The sequence below is a fragment of the Theobroma umbraticum genome, unplaced genomic scaffold (assembly GCF_002168275.2).
Source record: "Theobroma umbraticum cultivar Fairchild unplaced genomic scaffold, ASM216827v3 scaffold_44.0, whole genome shotgun sequence".
NCBI lineage: Eukaryota > Viridiplantae > Streptophyta > Magnoliopsida > Malvales > Malvaceae > Theobroma > Theobroma umbraticum.
In genome coordinates, this window is record NW_018397255.1 from 3,076,459 (window position 1) to 3,094,620 (window position 18,162).

Here is an 18,162-nt window from a genome sequence, read left to right on the forward strand (position 1 = left end):
AAATCAAGTCCAACTTTGGCTGTATTTATTTAGATGTAAAGGAAATAATTGACGGGGAGGAATTCGGTAAAATAAATAAATAAATAAAAATCAGCACTTCAGCAGGCGAGAGGGAGGGAAGGAAAAGGAAGGAAAAGCAGGGAAAAGCCAGAGGCTGAGAGAGATCCCTGCCTCTGTCCGTCTCTCTCTTGTTTTCCTTGGAATTTTTTTTTTTAAAAAAGAAAGCTTCTTTTTGTTGCTTGGGATCTCTGCTTGTTTTTCTCTTTGAATCTCCTAATGGGGTTGTGGGAAGCTTTTCTCAATTGGCTTCGCAGGTAGGAGAACTTTTTTTTGGTTTCCTGCAATGTCACTCTTTGTTCATTTCTGATGTGGTTTTTTTGAGAATATATTTGTTTTGGGTTGAGAATTCTGATTTATATAGAGGTGGGTTTTCTTTCTTTAAGCTAAATTTTGTTTCTTTATCCTTAACTTTGTGTTTGACACCCCAGTAAAGCAAGTGAATTTTCCAGCTTTTGTTTGACAATATAGTCAAATTTATTCAAGGGTTAAGAATGTACATATTGAAACGAATAAAATTGATGTATAACTTGTGAGCAGAAATGGATAATAAAAGATGGGTCTTTGTTTGTTTGTTTTTCTTTCTTTCTGAAGGAAAGAGAAAGAACGTTTCAATATCAATGGATATCTGTAATTTTCAATGAGTCGATGGTTTTTTTTTTTTGTTTTAATTCTGCATTAGAATGGTGTAGGATGTGGTAACATCACTCCATAGATAAAGAAAAAGTGGGCAAAGACGAGGAAGAGGAGAGGTTCTTTATGGTGGTGAAGTAAATGCAGGAACTTTACAATATCATGCCTTTTGAGTAGTTCCCTATTTTGATTAATATGAAGGTTGTGAGTGTATCTGTTACCGGCATGATCAATGATTCCTTAAAAGTTTTTTGCAAGAGTTTGGAATAAAAAATCTCTTCTGTTCCACATACCCTAGAATCTTGGTTTAAGTTGTAAATTCTGCTTTTATTTCATGTGGGCTAGTGGATGAATCCTATATTGAGTTTTCCGGTGATGGGAAGCTTTTGTTTTTAGCAAACTAGAAATTAAGTACTTTTCAGTCAGTTAATGGCTTTTATCGAGGCATATGAATGCTACAAATGTTAAACATGCTGAATTGCTAAATTGAGAGTATTATTACTTTTCAGTTGGTCATTTATTACTGCTGACTTTTTCAACCTTTATTTTCTTAAGTATTATTCAGGCTCTTTAAAGTTGACCTCAGTAGGTCAACCTTCACATTACAAGGGCTTACTTTTTCTATATGTTGTTTCGCAGCCTCTTTTTCAAGCAGGAAATGGAGCTATCTTTGATAGGTCTTCAGAATGCTGGAAAAACTTCATTAGTAAATGTTGTCGCAGTAAGTAAATTAAAACCTCGCTTGTTATTGTCGTTGCAGTGAGTAAATTACCAAAAGGGTCACTACTAGAATGTGTTTTGTTTTACTTATTCTTTGGGCTGAGTTTAAGTTGGCTGGTTGGTATTGTTTTCAGACTGGTGGATATAGTGAAGATATGATCCCTACGGTGAGTTGTAAGAGGATTTGTACTTGCTCCATTACCTTTGTGACTGAAGATGATTTTACATTCCAATGCTTTTGTAGTCTTTTTCTTTCTGGCATAGAACTAAGGTAATTAATGGTTTCATTTTCAGGTTGGATTCAACATGAGGAAAGTGACAAAAGGAAATGTTACAATAAAGTTATGGGATCTTGGCGGTCAACCTAGGTTTCGCAGTATGTGGGAACGATACTGCCGTGCAGTTTCTGCTATTGTGTAAGAAGCGACTTCTTTATTTTCATGGATGTGTTATTTGAAATAACTCTCTTCTGAAGCTTTGGGGAACCAAAAAATTATTGCTAATGGTTACCCAACTCTGATTTGGTGGCGAGCGTCTCAAAAGTGGCATTATTAGTAGTATATCTAAAACTGCTTGGTCATCATTTCTGTTTATGCATGTCTTCAGAAAGCATAGCTCATGAACTGAAGGTGTGTTATATACTGTGGTTGGTCTTTGGAAAGGTTTGCATTTGATATAGCCAAGATTGATGAGATCTTGCCTTTGTACTTCTCAAATCACGAAAGCTGATATTGTTATTAGTTATGTGAAGTGCATAGCTTTCTGTACATGTCTTCGTATATCTATTCGGAAAACCATGAGCATGAACCCAGGGAGAAGAATCTGGCAAGGAACCTGTCTCTAAGGAATGGTGCCATTTTGTATTTCTTACCGGTTTGATAGGGTTGTGCCCCAGGAAATAACACCTTACAAATAGGTTAATTAAGGATCGAGTGTTAAAATTTATACCTATCATTGGATGAATTGTTATGAGAAAATAATAGTTGTTTGATTGTTTCTCATTAAATTGGTTGCAACTGCTGCATTATTTGTGTATGAGGACATCTCCTATTAGAATCATAGCTGCTCTATTTAGTTTTTATGTTTTTTCTTTTTTTTGGATCTGTTGTGTGTCACACACAGCTATGATTGGGTGTTAAATAATTAGAGTGCCTATCAAATTCTGCATTTTTATTGGTGAATTTACATCTAACCTGACCCTGATTTTCTTGCAGTTATGTGGTCGATGCTGCTGATCCTGATAACCTGAGTATCTCAAGAAGTGAGCTCCATGATTTGCTGAGCAAATCCTCACTTAGTGGCATCCCTCTTCTGGTGCTAGGCAACAAGATTGACAAGCCAGGAGCTCTGACAAAGCAGGCTTTGACTGATGAAATGTAAGAAACAGTTAACTCCAAGTAACCCAAAAGAGCTGAATTGCAAAGAAGGAAGTAAACTGATTCAGCTGAGTTCCGCTTTGCTTGAATTTAACAGTATCTCATAGCATGGAATATTTTAATGCAGGGTACTCAAGTCAATTACTGACAGAGAAGTTTGCTGCTTCATGATATCATGCAAGAACTCAACCAACATTGATTCTGTTATTGATTGGCTTGTAAAGCATTCCAAATCAAAGAGCTGAAATAGGCTTGTGTTTTTTTGTTCTGCCTTTCTTTTCTGCTGAATCTGTGTTTCATAATTTAAGTTTCCGAAGGGATACAATTTGTGTTGCTTGAGAATTTCATTTTTGGTTTTTCTCTTGACCTCTTTTCTGATTGTTTAATATTGTTTCTCATCGTGTACCGTACACGAGATCATCACATTTTTAATTGAAGTAGGATGAATCCTTTCTCTTAGCATGCTTTTCACCAATTACTATATATAAACGGAAGGTTTCAATTGCGCTGCTCATCTGGCTTTAATTTAAGATCTGTTTATTTTGTAGTAAAATATTTTTTGAAGAATATATGTTTGTTTGGAAGATGAAAAATTAATTTTAAATGTCCGAGTTAACAGGATTAATAATGGAAAACGCTTTACTCTTTCAAAACAATAAAAATATTTTTATATTAAGTTTATAAGAATAAATTTAATGAATATTAATATTTAATTTAAAATATTAAAAAATAAAAAATATTTAATGTTAAAAAATTAATATTTAAATTATACAATATTATTAAAATTTTAAAAAATATGATTTTAATAAAGTCATTTAATATAATTAAATTTTTTATTTATAAATAAAATAAATTTTACTAATAATTATAATAAAAAATATTTTAATAATCATTCCTTGATTAATAAATTTTTATAATAAGTTTAAATTATACTAATAATTATAATAAAAAATATTTGCATGATCATTATTAAATAAATATATTAAATATAGATTTTGAATATTTTTTATAATTGATGAATATTTATATTTTTGTAATTATGATAAACTAGTGATAAGATGAAAATTTTTTTGAAAATTAAAATTTAATTAAATATTTTGAAAATATCATTATTTTTATTTTTATTTTTATTTTTGATCTTAAATTAATAAAAATCAAATATTAATATTATTTTGTAATCAATTCATTTTTTTATTATAACACCTAAAAAACTTCAACATGATAAAAATATTTTTCATAAAATAATTCAAATAACAAAAATTATTTTCAACAATTTACTCACAAAATATAGTGGCACTGGACCGGAGACAATGAAATTCCTCTACAAACATACACTGATCTAATGGCAGTTGAAACAGTTGAGGGAAATGTTTTTTCTTTGTTGCGTAAGTTCCAGAAATTCTAATGATGTTTGTGTTTGTTTAGATCAGCGCTCTTTGGTTATTGACGATTCAGTAATGATGTAAAAGGAAAAAGATTTGCAAGTAAAGGCAGGAGCTTGGAAAAGCCAAAAAATATCTAGCGTTGAGATATTTCTATTTTTATTTACTTGAAATATTTTATTTGGTGGATAATGGCGCTGACTCAACTTCGTTGGAAGCGCAGTTCAGTTGAACCGAAATGGAGGCTTCAGTAGTTCCTTCCCCTCAACTCCCGCCGCCTCAGTTCGAACCAAACACCGAAAACATCAAAAGAAAGCTCCTCCGGAAAGGTGTTTACCCAACTCCCAAAATTATTCGGACTCTCAGGAAAAGAGAAATTCAAAAGCATACCCGCAAAACTAAACAGTCCCAACCCCAAACGCCACCGCTCACCGCTCTCCAGTTCCAATCTCTGGCCGAAGAATCCCACTTTTTAACCCTGAAACGCGAGTACAAGCGCTTCTCCAGAGCACTTAACCCCAAAAAGGAGCCGCGGGGTCCTTCCCTGGTGGGAAAGCCATGGGAGAGAATCGAGAGAGCCAAGCTTGCAGAGCTCGTTTCCGAAAACGGAGAATTCGATGGAGAGAGCTTGAAGAGAGAGAATCTTGTGGAACTCCGAGAAATATTCGAGAAGGATCTCCGTTGGGTCCTGGATGATGATGTCGACGTGGAAGACGATGGTGGGCTGTTGCCGAGTGAAAGGCCGGCGAAGGATTGGGACCCTTCGAAACGGTGGCGTAACGAGAAAGAAGCAATTCGGTTTCTTGTTAATAGGTTTTGAACTTTATTTTCTTTTATTATTAATTTTCTGTCTTTCGTTTTTCCATAGTTAATTTGCTGAAGTAATTATAGGTTAAGCGAGAGAGAGATAACGGAGAGGCATTGGAAATTTGTGCGGATAATGAAGCAATCAGGGTTGCAATTTACGGAGTGGCAATTACTTAGGATTGTTGAAGGACTTGGAAAGAACGGGAAATGGAGGCAGGCTATGGCGGTCGTCCAATGGTTGTACGGAAATAAGGAGCATAAAGAGTTTAAAAGCAGGTAGGTTTTTTTTTTTTTTGCTCTCTTTGCGTTAAATTCAATTAATTTGCTTAGGTTTTTAATTTGTGAGTATTCTTTTTGGCTTTTAATGTTAGTGCGGAAGTGATACTGGACAATTAGGTAGTTTGATGTTAGTATGATATCTTTAGACTATACATTATAGCCTATGAAGATATTAATGTTTTTTGTAGGTTTGTTTACACAAAACTGTTGTCGGTTCTTGGGAAGGCAAGAAAGCCCCAGGAAGCTCTCCGGGTTTTCAATCTCATGCTTGTAATTATACACTATTTTATAATTAATTAATTCAGTGGGGATCTTTTTGAGTATTTACGCAGTGCTGCTGGCTTGATACTTACCCTGAAATTGTTTAGGGAGACTGCCATATATATCCCGATTTAGCGGCATATCACAGTATTGCTGTTACAATGGGGCAAGCTGGTCTTTTGAAGGAACTGCTAAACATAATCGAGCGCATGAGGCAGAAACCTTATAAAAGAATTAAAAATATGCGCCGCAAGAACTGGGATCCAGTGCTTGAACCCGATTTGGTTGTGTATAATGCTGTATGTGAGCATTTCTTCTCTTTGACATTACTTGACATCTTTGAATCCAGTATATAATGATATAATTACTTGATGTCTTGCAAAATTCTTGCCAGGTTCTGAATGCTTGTATCCCACTACGTCAGTGGAAAGGTGTTTCCTGGGTGTTTGAACAGTTGAAAAAGAGTGGTCTGAGACCTAATGGAGCAACATATGGGCTTGCAATGGAGGTACTAATTATTTATGATACCTACATTAACACTGTGTATCAGGCATCATTTTGGTCCCAAGAAATAAAAGCAATTTAGAATTGTTTCAGAGAATGCTAATTAGCTCAGCTTTCAAAGCTTTAGATGCTAGACAGTGATCAAAATAATATCAAAATAGCTGCTTAAATTAAAGCAGGCGTTGTCTAATTGTCTCTACAATATTTCAGTTGTTTTGTATATTTTTAGTGAAGCTTAAAGTAGTAGACCTAGAACTTTATAGATGACCTCTCAAGGGTAACATTTGAATGATATTGCAAAATCCTGATGTATGTTTGTAGAGGAATTTTGTTGTCTTCAGTGCCACTATATTTTGTGTAATTTAAAACATATCCTAGGTTTATATTAGTTTTTGGTTTGTCATTCTTATCTTAGGGACCTATGGTTAGCACTCTAAATGAATGAAAATATGTCTACTTGCAAATATTGTTTATCCCCAAGTTATATTTTTATTCAAGTCTTACAGGAGGTTCTTATTGAAAGGTGATGCTGCAATCTGGAAAGTATGATCTGGTCCACGAGTTCTTTAGAAAAATGAAAAGAGGTGGAGAAGGTCCAAGAGCACTTAGTTACAGAGGTGGTTTTATTTTCTTCTTCAAGCACATATGTTGGTGTTGTGTATCTGTTCAAAAGGTGGTTTTTTTCTTTTTTTTTTTGCTGACTCCATACTGCTTTTATCTGTGGCTTTCCAGTTCTTGTCAAAGCTTTTTGGGAGGAAGGAAAAATTAATGAAGCTGTGGAAGCAGTCCGGGACATGGAACAGAGGGGAGTAATTGGAACGGCCAGTGTCTACTATGAGCTAGCCTGCTGCCTTTGCAAAAATGGGAGGTGGCAAGATGCTATGATAGAGGTAAACTTGATTCTCTAGAGTGCTTAGGTTGTGTCTGGATCTGAGTTTGTTGACCATGGCATATTTAATCATGCGTACTAATGTTTCAAGTTCCATGCTAAGACAAAGAGCCCTTTTATCTACATTGAGAGATCATTTTATGATATTATTAACTTTTACGTGCTTACCTACTTGTCTGTTAGAGTTGATGTTCCCTTGTTCTTCTGATTGTTTCACAAACCACAATGACTTAAAGAGCACCTATAGCCCAGAGTTTCTTTGATGTTATTATTGTTTATAGCACTAGTAAAGGAGCTGAAAAAAAAATTATTATAATAAGAGGCTTGACATGAGAAACCATATGAAATAAGAATCATTTAAGCTGGAAAATTTAATGGCTTGTCTGGCATTTGATTTTTTATTCTACTGCCCTTCTCTTTTAGATAATTTTGTGCTGGATGGATTTTGCAAGCTCCCAAAGAAGTTCAATAATAATTATATCATGTTAGATATTATTGTTCTTGTGTTTCTACCTCTGCATCTATTTTTCATTGGTACTGGCCGTAGATCTGGAAAATTTAACTTCATCTAAATTATGCCTGCAGGTGGACAAGATGAAAAATCTCTCTCAGAGGAAACCTTTGGAGATTACCTTTACTGGTCTGATAATGGCTTCCCTGGATGGTGGACATGTTAGTGATTGCATTTCCATATTTCAATATATGAAAGACCATTGTGCACCCAACATAGGAACCTTAAATGCAATGCTTAAAGTGTATGGCCAGAATGATATGTTTTCTAAAGCCAAAGAGTTGTTTGAAGAAATCAACAAAGCCAAATCTGGTCCTTATGATTCCCTGAATGGCAAGTCTACTAACCTTATCCCAGATGGGTACACGTATAGCTTAATGCTGGGGGCATCTGCCGGTGCACTCCAATGGGAATATTTTGAGTATGTCTACAAGGAGATGACTCTCTCTGGATATCACCTAGATCAAACTAAACATGCAATTCTACTTGTAGAAGCATCCAGAGCTGGGAAGGTAAGCTATATCCATCTTTTTATTTGAACTTTCTAAAGGTGTTAATTTGTTGAATCCTTCGGTGTTATTTCTGAAGCTGTTAATTCCTTATGGGACCAGAAAATCTGATGTTTTAGGTTCTTTTGTGTTGAATAGCCATTATCGTGGATTTGACAACACTTTTAGAGAATGCCATTAATTCATGTTACTCAAAGTTGCTATTGAACAGAATGAAAGGTGGATAAATTAAGTAATTATCCTGCTTTGCTATGTGCAGTGGCATCTATTAGATCATGCATTTGACACCTTTTTGGAAGTTGGAGAGATTCCTCATTGTCTGTTATTCACTGAGATGATAATTCAAGCTACTGCTCAAAGTAATTATGAGAAGGTTGTCACCCTGGTCAACACCATGGCTCATGCTCCATTTCAAGTCAGTGAAAACCAGTGGACTGAGGCTTTTGAGGAAAATGGAGACAGGATTAGTCATGGTAGCTTATCAAAACTGTTGGATGCACTCTCCAATTGTGAATTATCATCCGAAATCACAGCCTCAAACTTGATAAGATCCTTGCAATATCTCTGTGGATCTGCCAAATCAGAACCAAACAGTAACAATGGGGAAACTTATGGTAGTGAGAGATTAAATATTCAAAGTATTTCTGGGGATATGAGGGGTGAAAAAATTATAGCTGCCATGGATCCTGCTCTAAAAGCAACTGATGTATCATTTGCTGTGTTTTCTGCTACTTGCAATGGAAAGAATGAAGAGGGTGGTGTTGATGCAGATTTGATACATAGGTTATCAAATTATGATATGGATGATTGTGTATCTAAAACCCTCACGTGCATGGAGGATTTTGCTAATGATACTGCATCTGGTGAGCCTACTAGTTTGGGCAAGCAGGTCTCTTTGTTTAATTTAGATGAGTATACCAAGGATGTTGATGAGGCTGTAGTTGACCTGTCAATCGATGATGACGAGGCCGAAATGGAGTTGCTAATCAATGAGGATGGTGATTCTCATACATCGAAGTTGCCTTCTGCAAATGAGATATTGGAATCATGGAAGGAAAGCAGCAAAAATGATGGGGTTTTCTTTCCCTTCCATCTTGGCCTGAAGTAAGTGCTGCCATTTTCCTTGTTTTCTCAGAACTCAGCTTTGGTATTGGAGAACAGCTTGCCACCAGAGGTGAGGATCCTCAAAGCGGAGAATCAAGCAGAAAGAGCAGAAATATTAGTCAGAGAGAGTTCCAGGAAGAGGGTCCTACACGTTACCTTAAAGGAAGGTGTGGGCAATAGACCCGACAATCTGGGCAAGTGCTCAAGTCCTGGTAAGAGTCGGGCTTCGGCACCGAGAGAGGAAGTCACAAATGCTAGCACACAAGCTCATTTAAGGGGCAGCCTGCAATTTACTCGAGGGATATAGGAAGCAAAGCAAATAACTCATTGTGAAATGGATAAAAGCAGGGCTGACCGCTGACTCTTGAGGGAAGTGAGCTCATTATTTTTCATCAGTGCCTTGCATTTCGATCTAATATATAGTATTATACAAGAATGCGAGCATTTCAAAGAAAAATAGATGAACCCTCCTTCATCTAGTAGCTATTTGAATTTTACATTTTTAGTACTTTTCATGTTCCAATTGCCAAATTAATAATTTACTCATCATTTTTCACTGTTCCCATAATTGATGTTGTATTTTTCTGCTTTGAAAAGATAAAAAAATAAAAACAATTTAAAGCCTTAAATTTGAATTTATATATATATAGATGAATTTATATTTGATGCATTGATAGTATATAAATATTATACACTGTCACATTATAATAATAATAAATTCAGAATTTATAAAAATTTAAAATTAAATATTAAAAAAATTAATATATATAATTAAATTAAATATTATTTTTTAAAAAAAATGCACAAAACAATTAAATTTCTCTCTCTCCAACTCCCTCTCAAAGTTTCTTTTTTCTTCTCCTTTCTTTAGTCTCTTAACTCCTCTTTGCTTCATCTTTGCTCTTTGGACGTAGCCCATGATCAACAATTATTGCCAAAAGACCATCAATGAAATTGCCTCTCGTCATTGCAATATAGGCATTTAATTTTCCAATTAACTGCTAGAACATATAAAGCCATGATTTTTTATCCCAAATACTCTAAAGCTAAAAGACAAATCAAATAAAAAAATCACTCGTACTAATTTGCATAATCAACATTTTATATAAAACAAATCTTGAAACTAATATGGGAAACAATATTATTTGGTAAATGCTCATTGTTTGTAGCCTCCTAATGTGCAGTAGTAACCCAACAAAAGGAAGAAACGGTCGTGGAATTTGAGTCAGGCCACGGCAATTTGACCAAGAAAGATAATCATACGATTCTAGGGTTAGATTCCTATTTTTTTCAGTAAAAAACTATTCTTACTAAAATTTTCACTCTTTCTTAGAGTTTCAGTAGGGTTAAGGAAGAATAATAATGAAATCTAAAAATGTAAAAAAAAGGTTTGAGGAGAAATAAAAATATTTTTTTTATTTTATTAATTATTAAAAATATTTTAATATTTAATTTCAAGCTTTTATAATTTTTAAATTTATCATGATGATGTAACATGATTTAGTAAACTGATAGTCTATAACATCTATATACCGTGAGTGCATCAAATATAAACCCTATATATATATATATATATATATTGATAAATAAAATCGTAGTTTAGGGAAAACAAAGGTATTATTACGGAGCCTGCAAAGCTACGTCGTTTCAAGAAGCTTCAGAAACAACTCCTTAAAAATCCCGAAAGGACTTCATCTCCTTCCTTCCTGTAAAACCCCTGATCCTCCACCAGATTGAAAAACCCCAAACTTTAACCCCGACGCTCCACGCTAATTAAATTCCCAAAATGTCCTCCGTAACGACAAAAATTCCCACCAAATCCCTCCTCAGACTCTTCATCTCTTCCCCACCTAAGCCACCCATCTCTCACTTCTACTCCACCGCCACCACAGAGACTCGTACCCAGAGACTCGATCGCATCGCCGACGAGCTTTTAGACCTTACGAAACTCGAACGCTACGACTACTCCATCCTCTTCCGTCTCAAACTGGGCCTCAACCGCTATGGCCCCGCCGTATCCGGCGCCAGCTCCGCAGCCCCCTCAGCACCCGGATCCGGGTCTGGCGCAGCGGAATCGAAAGCCGCAGAAAAGACGGCGTTCGATATAAAGCTGGAGAAATTCGACGCTGCAGCGAAGATAAAGATAATAAAAGAAGTGAGGGCATTTACCGAGTTGGGATTGAAGGAAGCTAAAGATTTGGTGGAGAAAGTTCCCGTTGTGGTTAAAAAGGGAGTCAGTAAAGAGGAAGCTGATGGCATTGTTAAGAAGCTTCAAGGGTTGGGTGCTACTGTGGTACTTGAATGATTTTGTTTTTCTTTTTTTTTTTTTTAGTAAATGATGTAGAATAATTGTTGTTTTGGTGAAATGAGAAAAAAAGTTTTGAAGATATTTTTGAGCTGGCATTATCATTGGAATTTGAAGTGAAAAACTTTGTTGAAATTAATTAAGTCTGATATAAAAAGGCTGGATTAACCTTCCAAGCTGAAAAGATTGGTTTTTGGGTTTTTTTTGGAGATGTGAAGTTCTTTCATTTGAACTAATGTTAGTAGGTATAGCTTAGCTTACTACTTGCCCTGCTTTATAAGTATTCCTGAGAATGCTAAATTTGATGGAAGTGACTGGCAATATCTATATCGTTTGTTCAATCTGATTATTGCGGCGTGGCATCAACTAGATTAATGGTATCTGGCTTCTGGGTCTTCTTGATTTTGGTTAATACATAGTACTGCCTTATAGTTTCAGGCTATCTAGCTACTGTGCTATACACTAGGATATGGTTCCATCCAAATTTCTTTGACATTTGCTATAAAAGCTGACATGCTGCTGCTGTTTTAGCCAATGTTGTGATTCTTAACTTGTTTGTCTTACTGCACTACCTACACCTGAAACATGGAGTTACCGGATAGCATAGCATCTGTATATTCTTTTATCTTTTGGAACTTTGTTGTACTGGTTATCTATATTTTCTGTTTCCAAGTGAGAATCTCTGGTATATATTGTAAATGATCCTGCAAAAAAAGCAAAAAAATTTTGTTAGTTGGTTAGTGAGTATGGAGGGTTGTGACGCTCAAGTGGAAGACCTGGTCTTAGCCCTTGAAAGTAGTTATTTTTATGCTTTTATCGTCATCATCCTACATGTATTGCCGGCATCTGTAAAAGTCCACCCTGGAGAGCCTGCAAATTCAAAGCCATATAAATGATACTTTGAACTAATCAAGGTAATATTTCAAGTTTTTGGGAAGGTCTGGGTAGTACAACCTTGTGTATATGAGTGTTTATTGCAGCCTTATTTAACAGATGTTCTAGCAATCTGCGGGAGAGTAGGACAGTCGTCTCCATAACATATTTTTGGAAGTCCTGTGTTGTTGAGTTAATTGTCATTGGGAAAAGGTTAGCAAGTGTCAAACGTGAGTTTTGTGGCCTCTTATGGTTTTAATAATGCTCTGTCCTATGCCAACAAGTCAAGTGTTTAGGTAAAAGTTTATGCTAGCTTGTTGTGATCAAAGCATAGATCAACTGTTGCACTTCATTGCTGCTATGTTCAATAAGGTAAAATTCCTTCCTAAATTCCGAGTGATGAACAAAGTAAAAAGTGATTTTGAAATCTACCTCCTAATATAGTTTTGTACTGTTGGCATTTTTTAAGGCAGTGCAAAACGTGAAAAAGGCTTATGGTTTGGAAAGTTTAAGTCAACCCAGCTTGCGCTAGGTTGGCAGCTTGATCAATCCGCAGTGAAGGAAATAGGAAGGGTCTGAGATTTTTCTTTTCCCTGCCACTTTTTTGGAGCGAAAACATTGTTGTTTCTGTATACCTAACCAGGACCCGGGGGCTTTATGGTAATATAGTTATTTGCATACTGCAGGAACAGGCATCCAGCCAATCAATCAGTATAGCTGATCGGACCTAGATCTGCTCCTAGAAATGATCAGCTTCACTCCTGAAGTCCTAAATCAATCAAAAGCATGGACCTTCACACTTCCCTGCAAGCTATATAGTAACACAATTTTGTGCTAGTTTATCATTTTTAACAGAAAACAAAAAATGATGCAGCTGCAGAAATATAACTAGCTTGAAACCCCAACTGCCCACCCAACACACAGAAAGAGTTCCGAAATGGCTATTAGCCAACACAATAACACTACAAATGCTTGAACATCCACTAGCAAAATTGCAAGTTTAATCGTATTCAGATCGACTTTCCAAAAAGAGAGATGATATCTCAAGCATGACATCGTGAATACCTATTTCTATTTCTTTTGCTATATCTGTACCCTTCATTTACTTCATGGTAAAGCTATAGAATAACAAAAACCTCTAAGCTCCTCACTAAATGTTTGTTCGAAAAGATGCAGAACTTCATGGATTAATCTCACATTTCTTTCTTTACAAGCCTAATAAATTTACAGTTATAGACATGATCGCAGTTTATATACCAGGCCACATGATGTCAAGTCTGATGCATGGTTCCAGCAGCAATATAAGACCATATGGTAGGTATCCACTTACGCCATCTGCACAAATTTGCAACTGTTATCAATAAGATAAACACAAATAGAAACACATAATACAGGTAGTCTTGTAAATCACAAGATATTGTAATCAAGAGCTCTATTGTTTGAGTCTGAAAACAAAATCCACAAAAGAAAACAAGTAATACAGTGTAGTTTCGAAAAAATGATAGCGATGGACGTCAAAAATGTCTGGCCACTCCATGTCACTATTTATTGGATATAATTTGTCTCAAAATCAACAGGAAAAGACTATCATCTATCAGGAGGAAAAGATTGATGACCTCAAGTAAAAGTAACGACCTGATTTGTGATTGGCACATATGTGAAATACTATCGAACCTCTTGAGTTCAAAGAAGTCAAAGAATACCCTACAGAAAACAATTAGCTATCCTTCCTAAATCTTAGTTTCAGAAACTTTTCGACTGTGGAGAATAGGGTTGAAGTAGGCTCACAGAAATAAGTAAAATAAAATTCGTTCAAAGTGATCTCGAGTTGTTGCAAAGAAGTTTTGTTGATTGGCAGAGCTTATCAGTGACTATGACAAGATGTGCTCTTGGTTAAGATCTGAGCCTCCTAAACAACCAACACAATCGTCCTCTGAGAAGACCTGTGTTTTCAGATCTATAAACATTGTACAATAGGAAGAATATGTATGGAACAACTGATTAAAGAGGATTTACCAGGTATCTAGCATCCTAGCCTTCAATGCCTTCTCTGCCGCTTTGGCAAAAATTTTTGCAGCTTCTGCTTCAGCTTCTGCTGCCTCTGCCTCTCTTGCTGCCTCTTCAGCCTCTGCAATTGCAACTTCTGCCTCTGCAACTGCTCGTGCAGCAGCTGCAGCAGCCTCTTCTGCAGTCATGCTCCTCATTTTTGACAACTCTGCATCAACTTGGGATTTAGTAAGAATGTTGATGCCCTTCTTGTCCCATTTTGAAGAATCTTTCTGCCTTCCTTCCAAAAGAAGCAGAGGAGATCTTCTTGCTTCAGAGACAGTTGACCGTGGTGCAATCCTGTACTTGTGCTTTATCTATCAACATATACATTAGAAAGATGAATCAATCCCAACTTATAAACATTCAACATAATCTTATTTAGAAACAAATTTTCCCTTTATGAGAAGATGTGCCAATAACTTTCCACTTATGCATATCAGAAAAACAAACATCAAAATTTCATGCAATTCATGAGGAAGAAAAATATCAATGCTGTTGAATCTCTTATGCAAATACGATGCAACCCTTCATGGCTGTCTTTCTTTAAATCCAATAAATTGAGTGCAAGTGTCATATATGTTACCTTAATATCATTTTATCAAACATCAATGGCATAAAAGAATCACCTAAGCATTTCTGTCAAACATTAAGGACCTTTTCTATAACCCTGGAACACTATATATTGAATTTTACTTTTCTGGCATGCAAGCTCTTCATAGGATAAATAATTTACACATACAAGGAAGATAAAAATATTCTACGGTAATGTTCCACCATAATTAGTATGATTACCTTTATCAATGTCCCATTTGCCACCAACAGCTTTAATTTCGTTGCCAACAGCTTCTTGAGGTTTGGTGGAGCAGCATATTTCTCCTAGAATGTCAAAAATAAAAGAAACTCAAAATTAGTTTAGATGTTTAGATGCTTTAGGGAAGTCATTCAAATATTTTCAGAACTGAGCTTGAGGTTTAAAGACTAGAAATTGGCCAACAAATTAGAAGAAAGAGAATCCCTAAGTTCCACTCCTACTCGAGTATGAGATAGAAGAAAATTTGTTGCCATATATAACCGTTAGAAGAAAAAAAAGCCGTCAGCAGTTTAATTACCGGGGTGTTTTTTCTGCAAATATTTAGAATTTGTGACTGACGCAAGAAAGAAATACCTCTATGTATACAGCAATTGAAGCTCTGTCAGAACCACCTGGCTCTTTCAAACTGGTGATGGCCTCTAATAAAATATTATCCAACCTACAACCATGGAGAGGATATTACTGACGCAGCAGTCAACACCCATAGAAAATCTGCATAGCACAGTTCTCAACGCAAGATTGTTTTGGCCTACAATGACTGTGAGGTTGGAGAATTTTGGTTTCATAAATTAAAAAGTGATATGCAGCCCCAGGGCACTAACTATGTGCATTTTCAACAGCCAGTATGGAATATGTCAGTCTTGGAAATAACTCTTGCTTTCTGCATCTTTTCATGTTTTAATATCTGGTCACTCACATACACGTGTTCAACTAAAAGTTCAATATGATAATATAGATGTGATAAATAACCTTGACATTGGCTTTTTTAGACCAGTTGCCCTTGGCGTTCCACTAGAAATTGCAAGGGACTTAGCATCAACAACTTCTTCACTTGGAGGTACAGTAATTACAGCTGCGTGGTTATCATCATGTTTAGCATTCAACTGATTTCTTTTAAGAGCAAGCTTGGCTTTCTGCCTTGAACCCCAAATGGCTGTTGCATTTATATTTCTCCATTTATCCTGGTCACATTAAGATAATACATATTAAATCACCGCTATGCCTGACATGACAGAACATCGGCTACCAAAATAAGCATAAAGCTTGCTTCAATAGTTTAGGATGCAGTTAATAAAGGCACTATCAAGACACAGCAATCTCTGGCCATTAAACCAAAAAATATTAAAGTGCATCCTTTAGATAATGATTGGTGAATCCTAATTGAGTTTCAGCTACATACCTTGAGGTCCACATTTGAGCGTGAGCGTAAGACAGAACTAAACTCAGGATCTGAAAGTATATTGCGCCATTTGCCAGTGCCATGCTTCAGAACTCCTGCCTTGAGGGCAGCTTCTTCTTCTGCTGTCCATTTCTGCTTAGGGGCACCCATCAACAAATTCCTGAAACCCCCCAATACAAGAAATCCTAAACAACTGAAATTTGAAAAGATCAAACACTAATATTGCTTAACTGCGCCTATCCACAACCAACAAAAAGCATTATAATTGAACAAGAAATAGGTGCTGACAATGGATGAAACCTTTTGAAAGGCCCATAATCACATTAACACAACAATTATACATTCACGGACAGATTTTCGTCGCATTTTCCAATAAATTGACCCAGGCTCCAATTTCTCTACCATTGTAAAATTCCAAAAGTGCAAAATGAGAAACTTCACAAAGCAACATTCCAAAATGATGAAAACCAGAAACAAAAACAGAAAAATTTTCTTAATGCAATTAAGTTTCAGAAATTTAGACAAAGTTTTACAAACCCAAACGCGCTCTTAAAACACAAAACTCTTAACTTTCAACTTCTCTCGACTCAAATAACACAATATTTATACTCAATCCATCACAACAGGTAATCACAGATAGGGAATATAACTACAATTATGAATCCTTAATTTCCTCTAAAACTACAATCAAAATCATATTCTTAAAAGAACAATTGTATGAAAATTCATATTCAAATCCATTTAAGTTCATAATATCTTTTTCTCCTCTAAAAAACAATATGAACAAAGATGAAGCAAAAAAAATAAAGCAAATTAATGCATTTTCATCCAAAGCTCAGACTTTGATGAAATTTATCAAGGACCGATTTATCTAGAAAATCCCAAACCAAAAAAAAAAAAACAATCGGAGTACCTGATCGGAGAAACGCGCGAGATGAGAAAGAGAATTCACGCGCGGAGCATCGGAATATTTATCAGAAATTATTTCTTACAAAACAAAGGATTGCAAAGTGGGAGAGTGAAAAACATGTAGGGGAGGCTTGCTTTTTTGTCCATAAGAATATTAAAATGGAAATATGGAAATTTTCCTTTTCACTATAGCTTGTATATCTATGGGTTATTTGGCTTCTGAAATCTATTGCACCATTACTTTATAACAGGACCTGGATGCACGGATGATGGAAACTTGTCGTACAATTTTCAAAATTACTTGTAACCCCTTCAGCTTTTCTAAACATTCTAACTAAGACTAAAATCAACTGATTTAGAAATTTCATCTATTATAGTTTTATCATATTTATATAACTAAAATTAATGATTTTTACAATTTTCATTTAAGTATGGAACTTAATCTCAGGTTGAATTTGAATTCACTATTTAAAATTTACTCAAAGGGGATTAAGTGGGTCGTGGTCGAATAAAAATTTTGTAAACATCAAGCATAAACAATAAAACTTGATTAGAAATTTAGAATTTCAACTGAATTTTGAGTTTTTAAAACTTTATAATTAGCTTGAATCGAAAATTTAAATTGAATATGTTCACTTGAACTTGAAGGAAAATAAACTAATACTACTTATAAAGCATCAACGTTTAGATTTGGAATAGTACAAAATTTAGAAAATTAAATTGATTAGTAAAGTGTTATGTGCCAACTAGTTTATTAGTTGTCATAATAGAATTAGAGGAATAATTATCGAGTACTCTTTATTTGGCCCATGAACTAACTTTGCAAGCGGTGGTTGAAATTGCTTCCTCAAATCATTATTGCATTTAATAAAAGCGAAATTTGCAGGATAAAAATAGCCCATCATATCAACAACTACTACTACTACTAAGGGATTCTGTAAGAAAAAGAAAAAGATTGGGGCCAATTTCATAAATACAGAAATAAGAGAGGTTCAAACTATAA

At 35.3% G+C, this 18,162-nt stretch overlaps 4 protein-coding genes across 7 annotated transcripts; 3 read left to right on the forward strand and 1 right to left on the reverse strand.

Annotated features, from left to right (window-relative positions):
* The first annotated feature begins 40 nt into the window (after window positions 1-40).
* Window positions 41-3,152, forward strand: LOC110409108 (ADP-ribosylation factor-like protein 8a). The gene is made up of 6 exons (XM_021418345.2): window positions 41-314; window positions 1,330-1,411; window positions 1,545-1,577; window positions 1,705-1,826; window positions 2,625-2,786; window positions 2,914-3,152. Exons 1-6 carry the CDS (start codon window positions 277-279, stop codon window positions 3,029-3,031), a joined length of 555 nt encoding a protein of 184 aa, XP_021274020.1. The 5' UTR covers window positions 41-276; the 3' UTR covers window positions 3,032-3,152.
* Window positions 3,153-4,260: 1,108 nt separating this feature from the next.
* Window positions 4,261-9,638, forward strand: DG1 (Tetratricopeptide repeat (TPR)-like superfamily protein). The gene is made up of 9 exons (XM_021418451.2): window positions 4,261-4,981; window positions 5,060-5,251; window positions 5,443-5,524; window positions 5,623-5,814; window positions 5,910-6,023; window positions 6,543-6,636; window positions 6,752-6,909; window positions 7,494-7,931; window positions 8,188-9,638. The coding sequence occupies exons 1-9, from the start codon at window positions 4,407-4,409 to the stop codon at window positions 9,034-9,036; spliced, it is 2,694 nt and encodes an 897-aa protein (XP_021274126.1). The 5' UTR covers window positions 4,261-4,406; the 3' UTR covers window positions 9,037-9,638.
* Window positions 9,639-10,721: 1,083 nt separating this feature from the next.
* Window positions 10,722-11,419, forward strand: LOC110409484 (Ribosomal protein L12/ ATP-dependent Clp protease adaptor protein ClpS family protein). The gene has a single exon (XM_021418840.2). It carries the CDS (start codon window positions 10,819-10,821, stop codon window positions 11,335-11,337), a length of 519 nt encoding a protein of 172 aa, XP_021274515.1. The 5' UTR covers window positions 10,722-10,818; the 3' UTR covers window positions 11,338-11,419.
* A 1,720-nt stretch (window positions 11,420-13,139) lies between these two features.
* On the reverse strand, window positions 13,140-17,454 carry TRB2 (Homeodomain-like/winged-helix DNA-binding family protein). 4 transcript variants are annotated; one of them, XM_021418182.1, is made up of 7 exons: window positions 17,164-17,442; window positions 16,251-16,410; window positions 15,821-16,032; window positions 15,425-15,509; window positions 15,052-15,135; window positions 14,227-14,573; window positions 13,140-13,545 (listed from the first exon to the last, which is right to left on the reverse strand). In XM_021418182.1, coding segments are annotated over exons 2-7 (879 nt in total). In that variant the 5' UTR covers window positions 16,401-16,410; window positions 17,164-17,442; the 3' UTR covers window positions 13,140-13,544. The 4 variants fall into 4 exon arrangements, with proteins under 4 accessions (XP_021273857.1, XP_021273855.1, XP_021273856.1 ...); XM_021418180.1 differs by lacking the exon at window positions 13,140-13,545 and having other exon boundaries at window positions 14,223-14,573; window positions 16,251-16,435; window positions 17,164-17,454; XM_021418181.1 differs by lacking the exon at window positions 13,140-13,545 and having other exon boundaries at window positions 14,223-14,573; window positions 16,251-16,443; window positions 17,164-17,454.
* Between the last annotated feature and the right edge of the window lie 708 nt (window positions 17,455-18,162).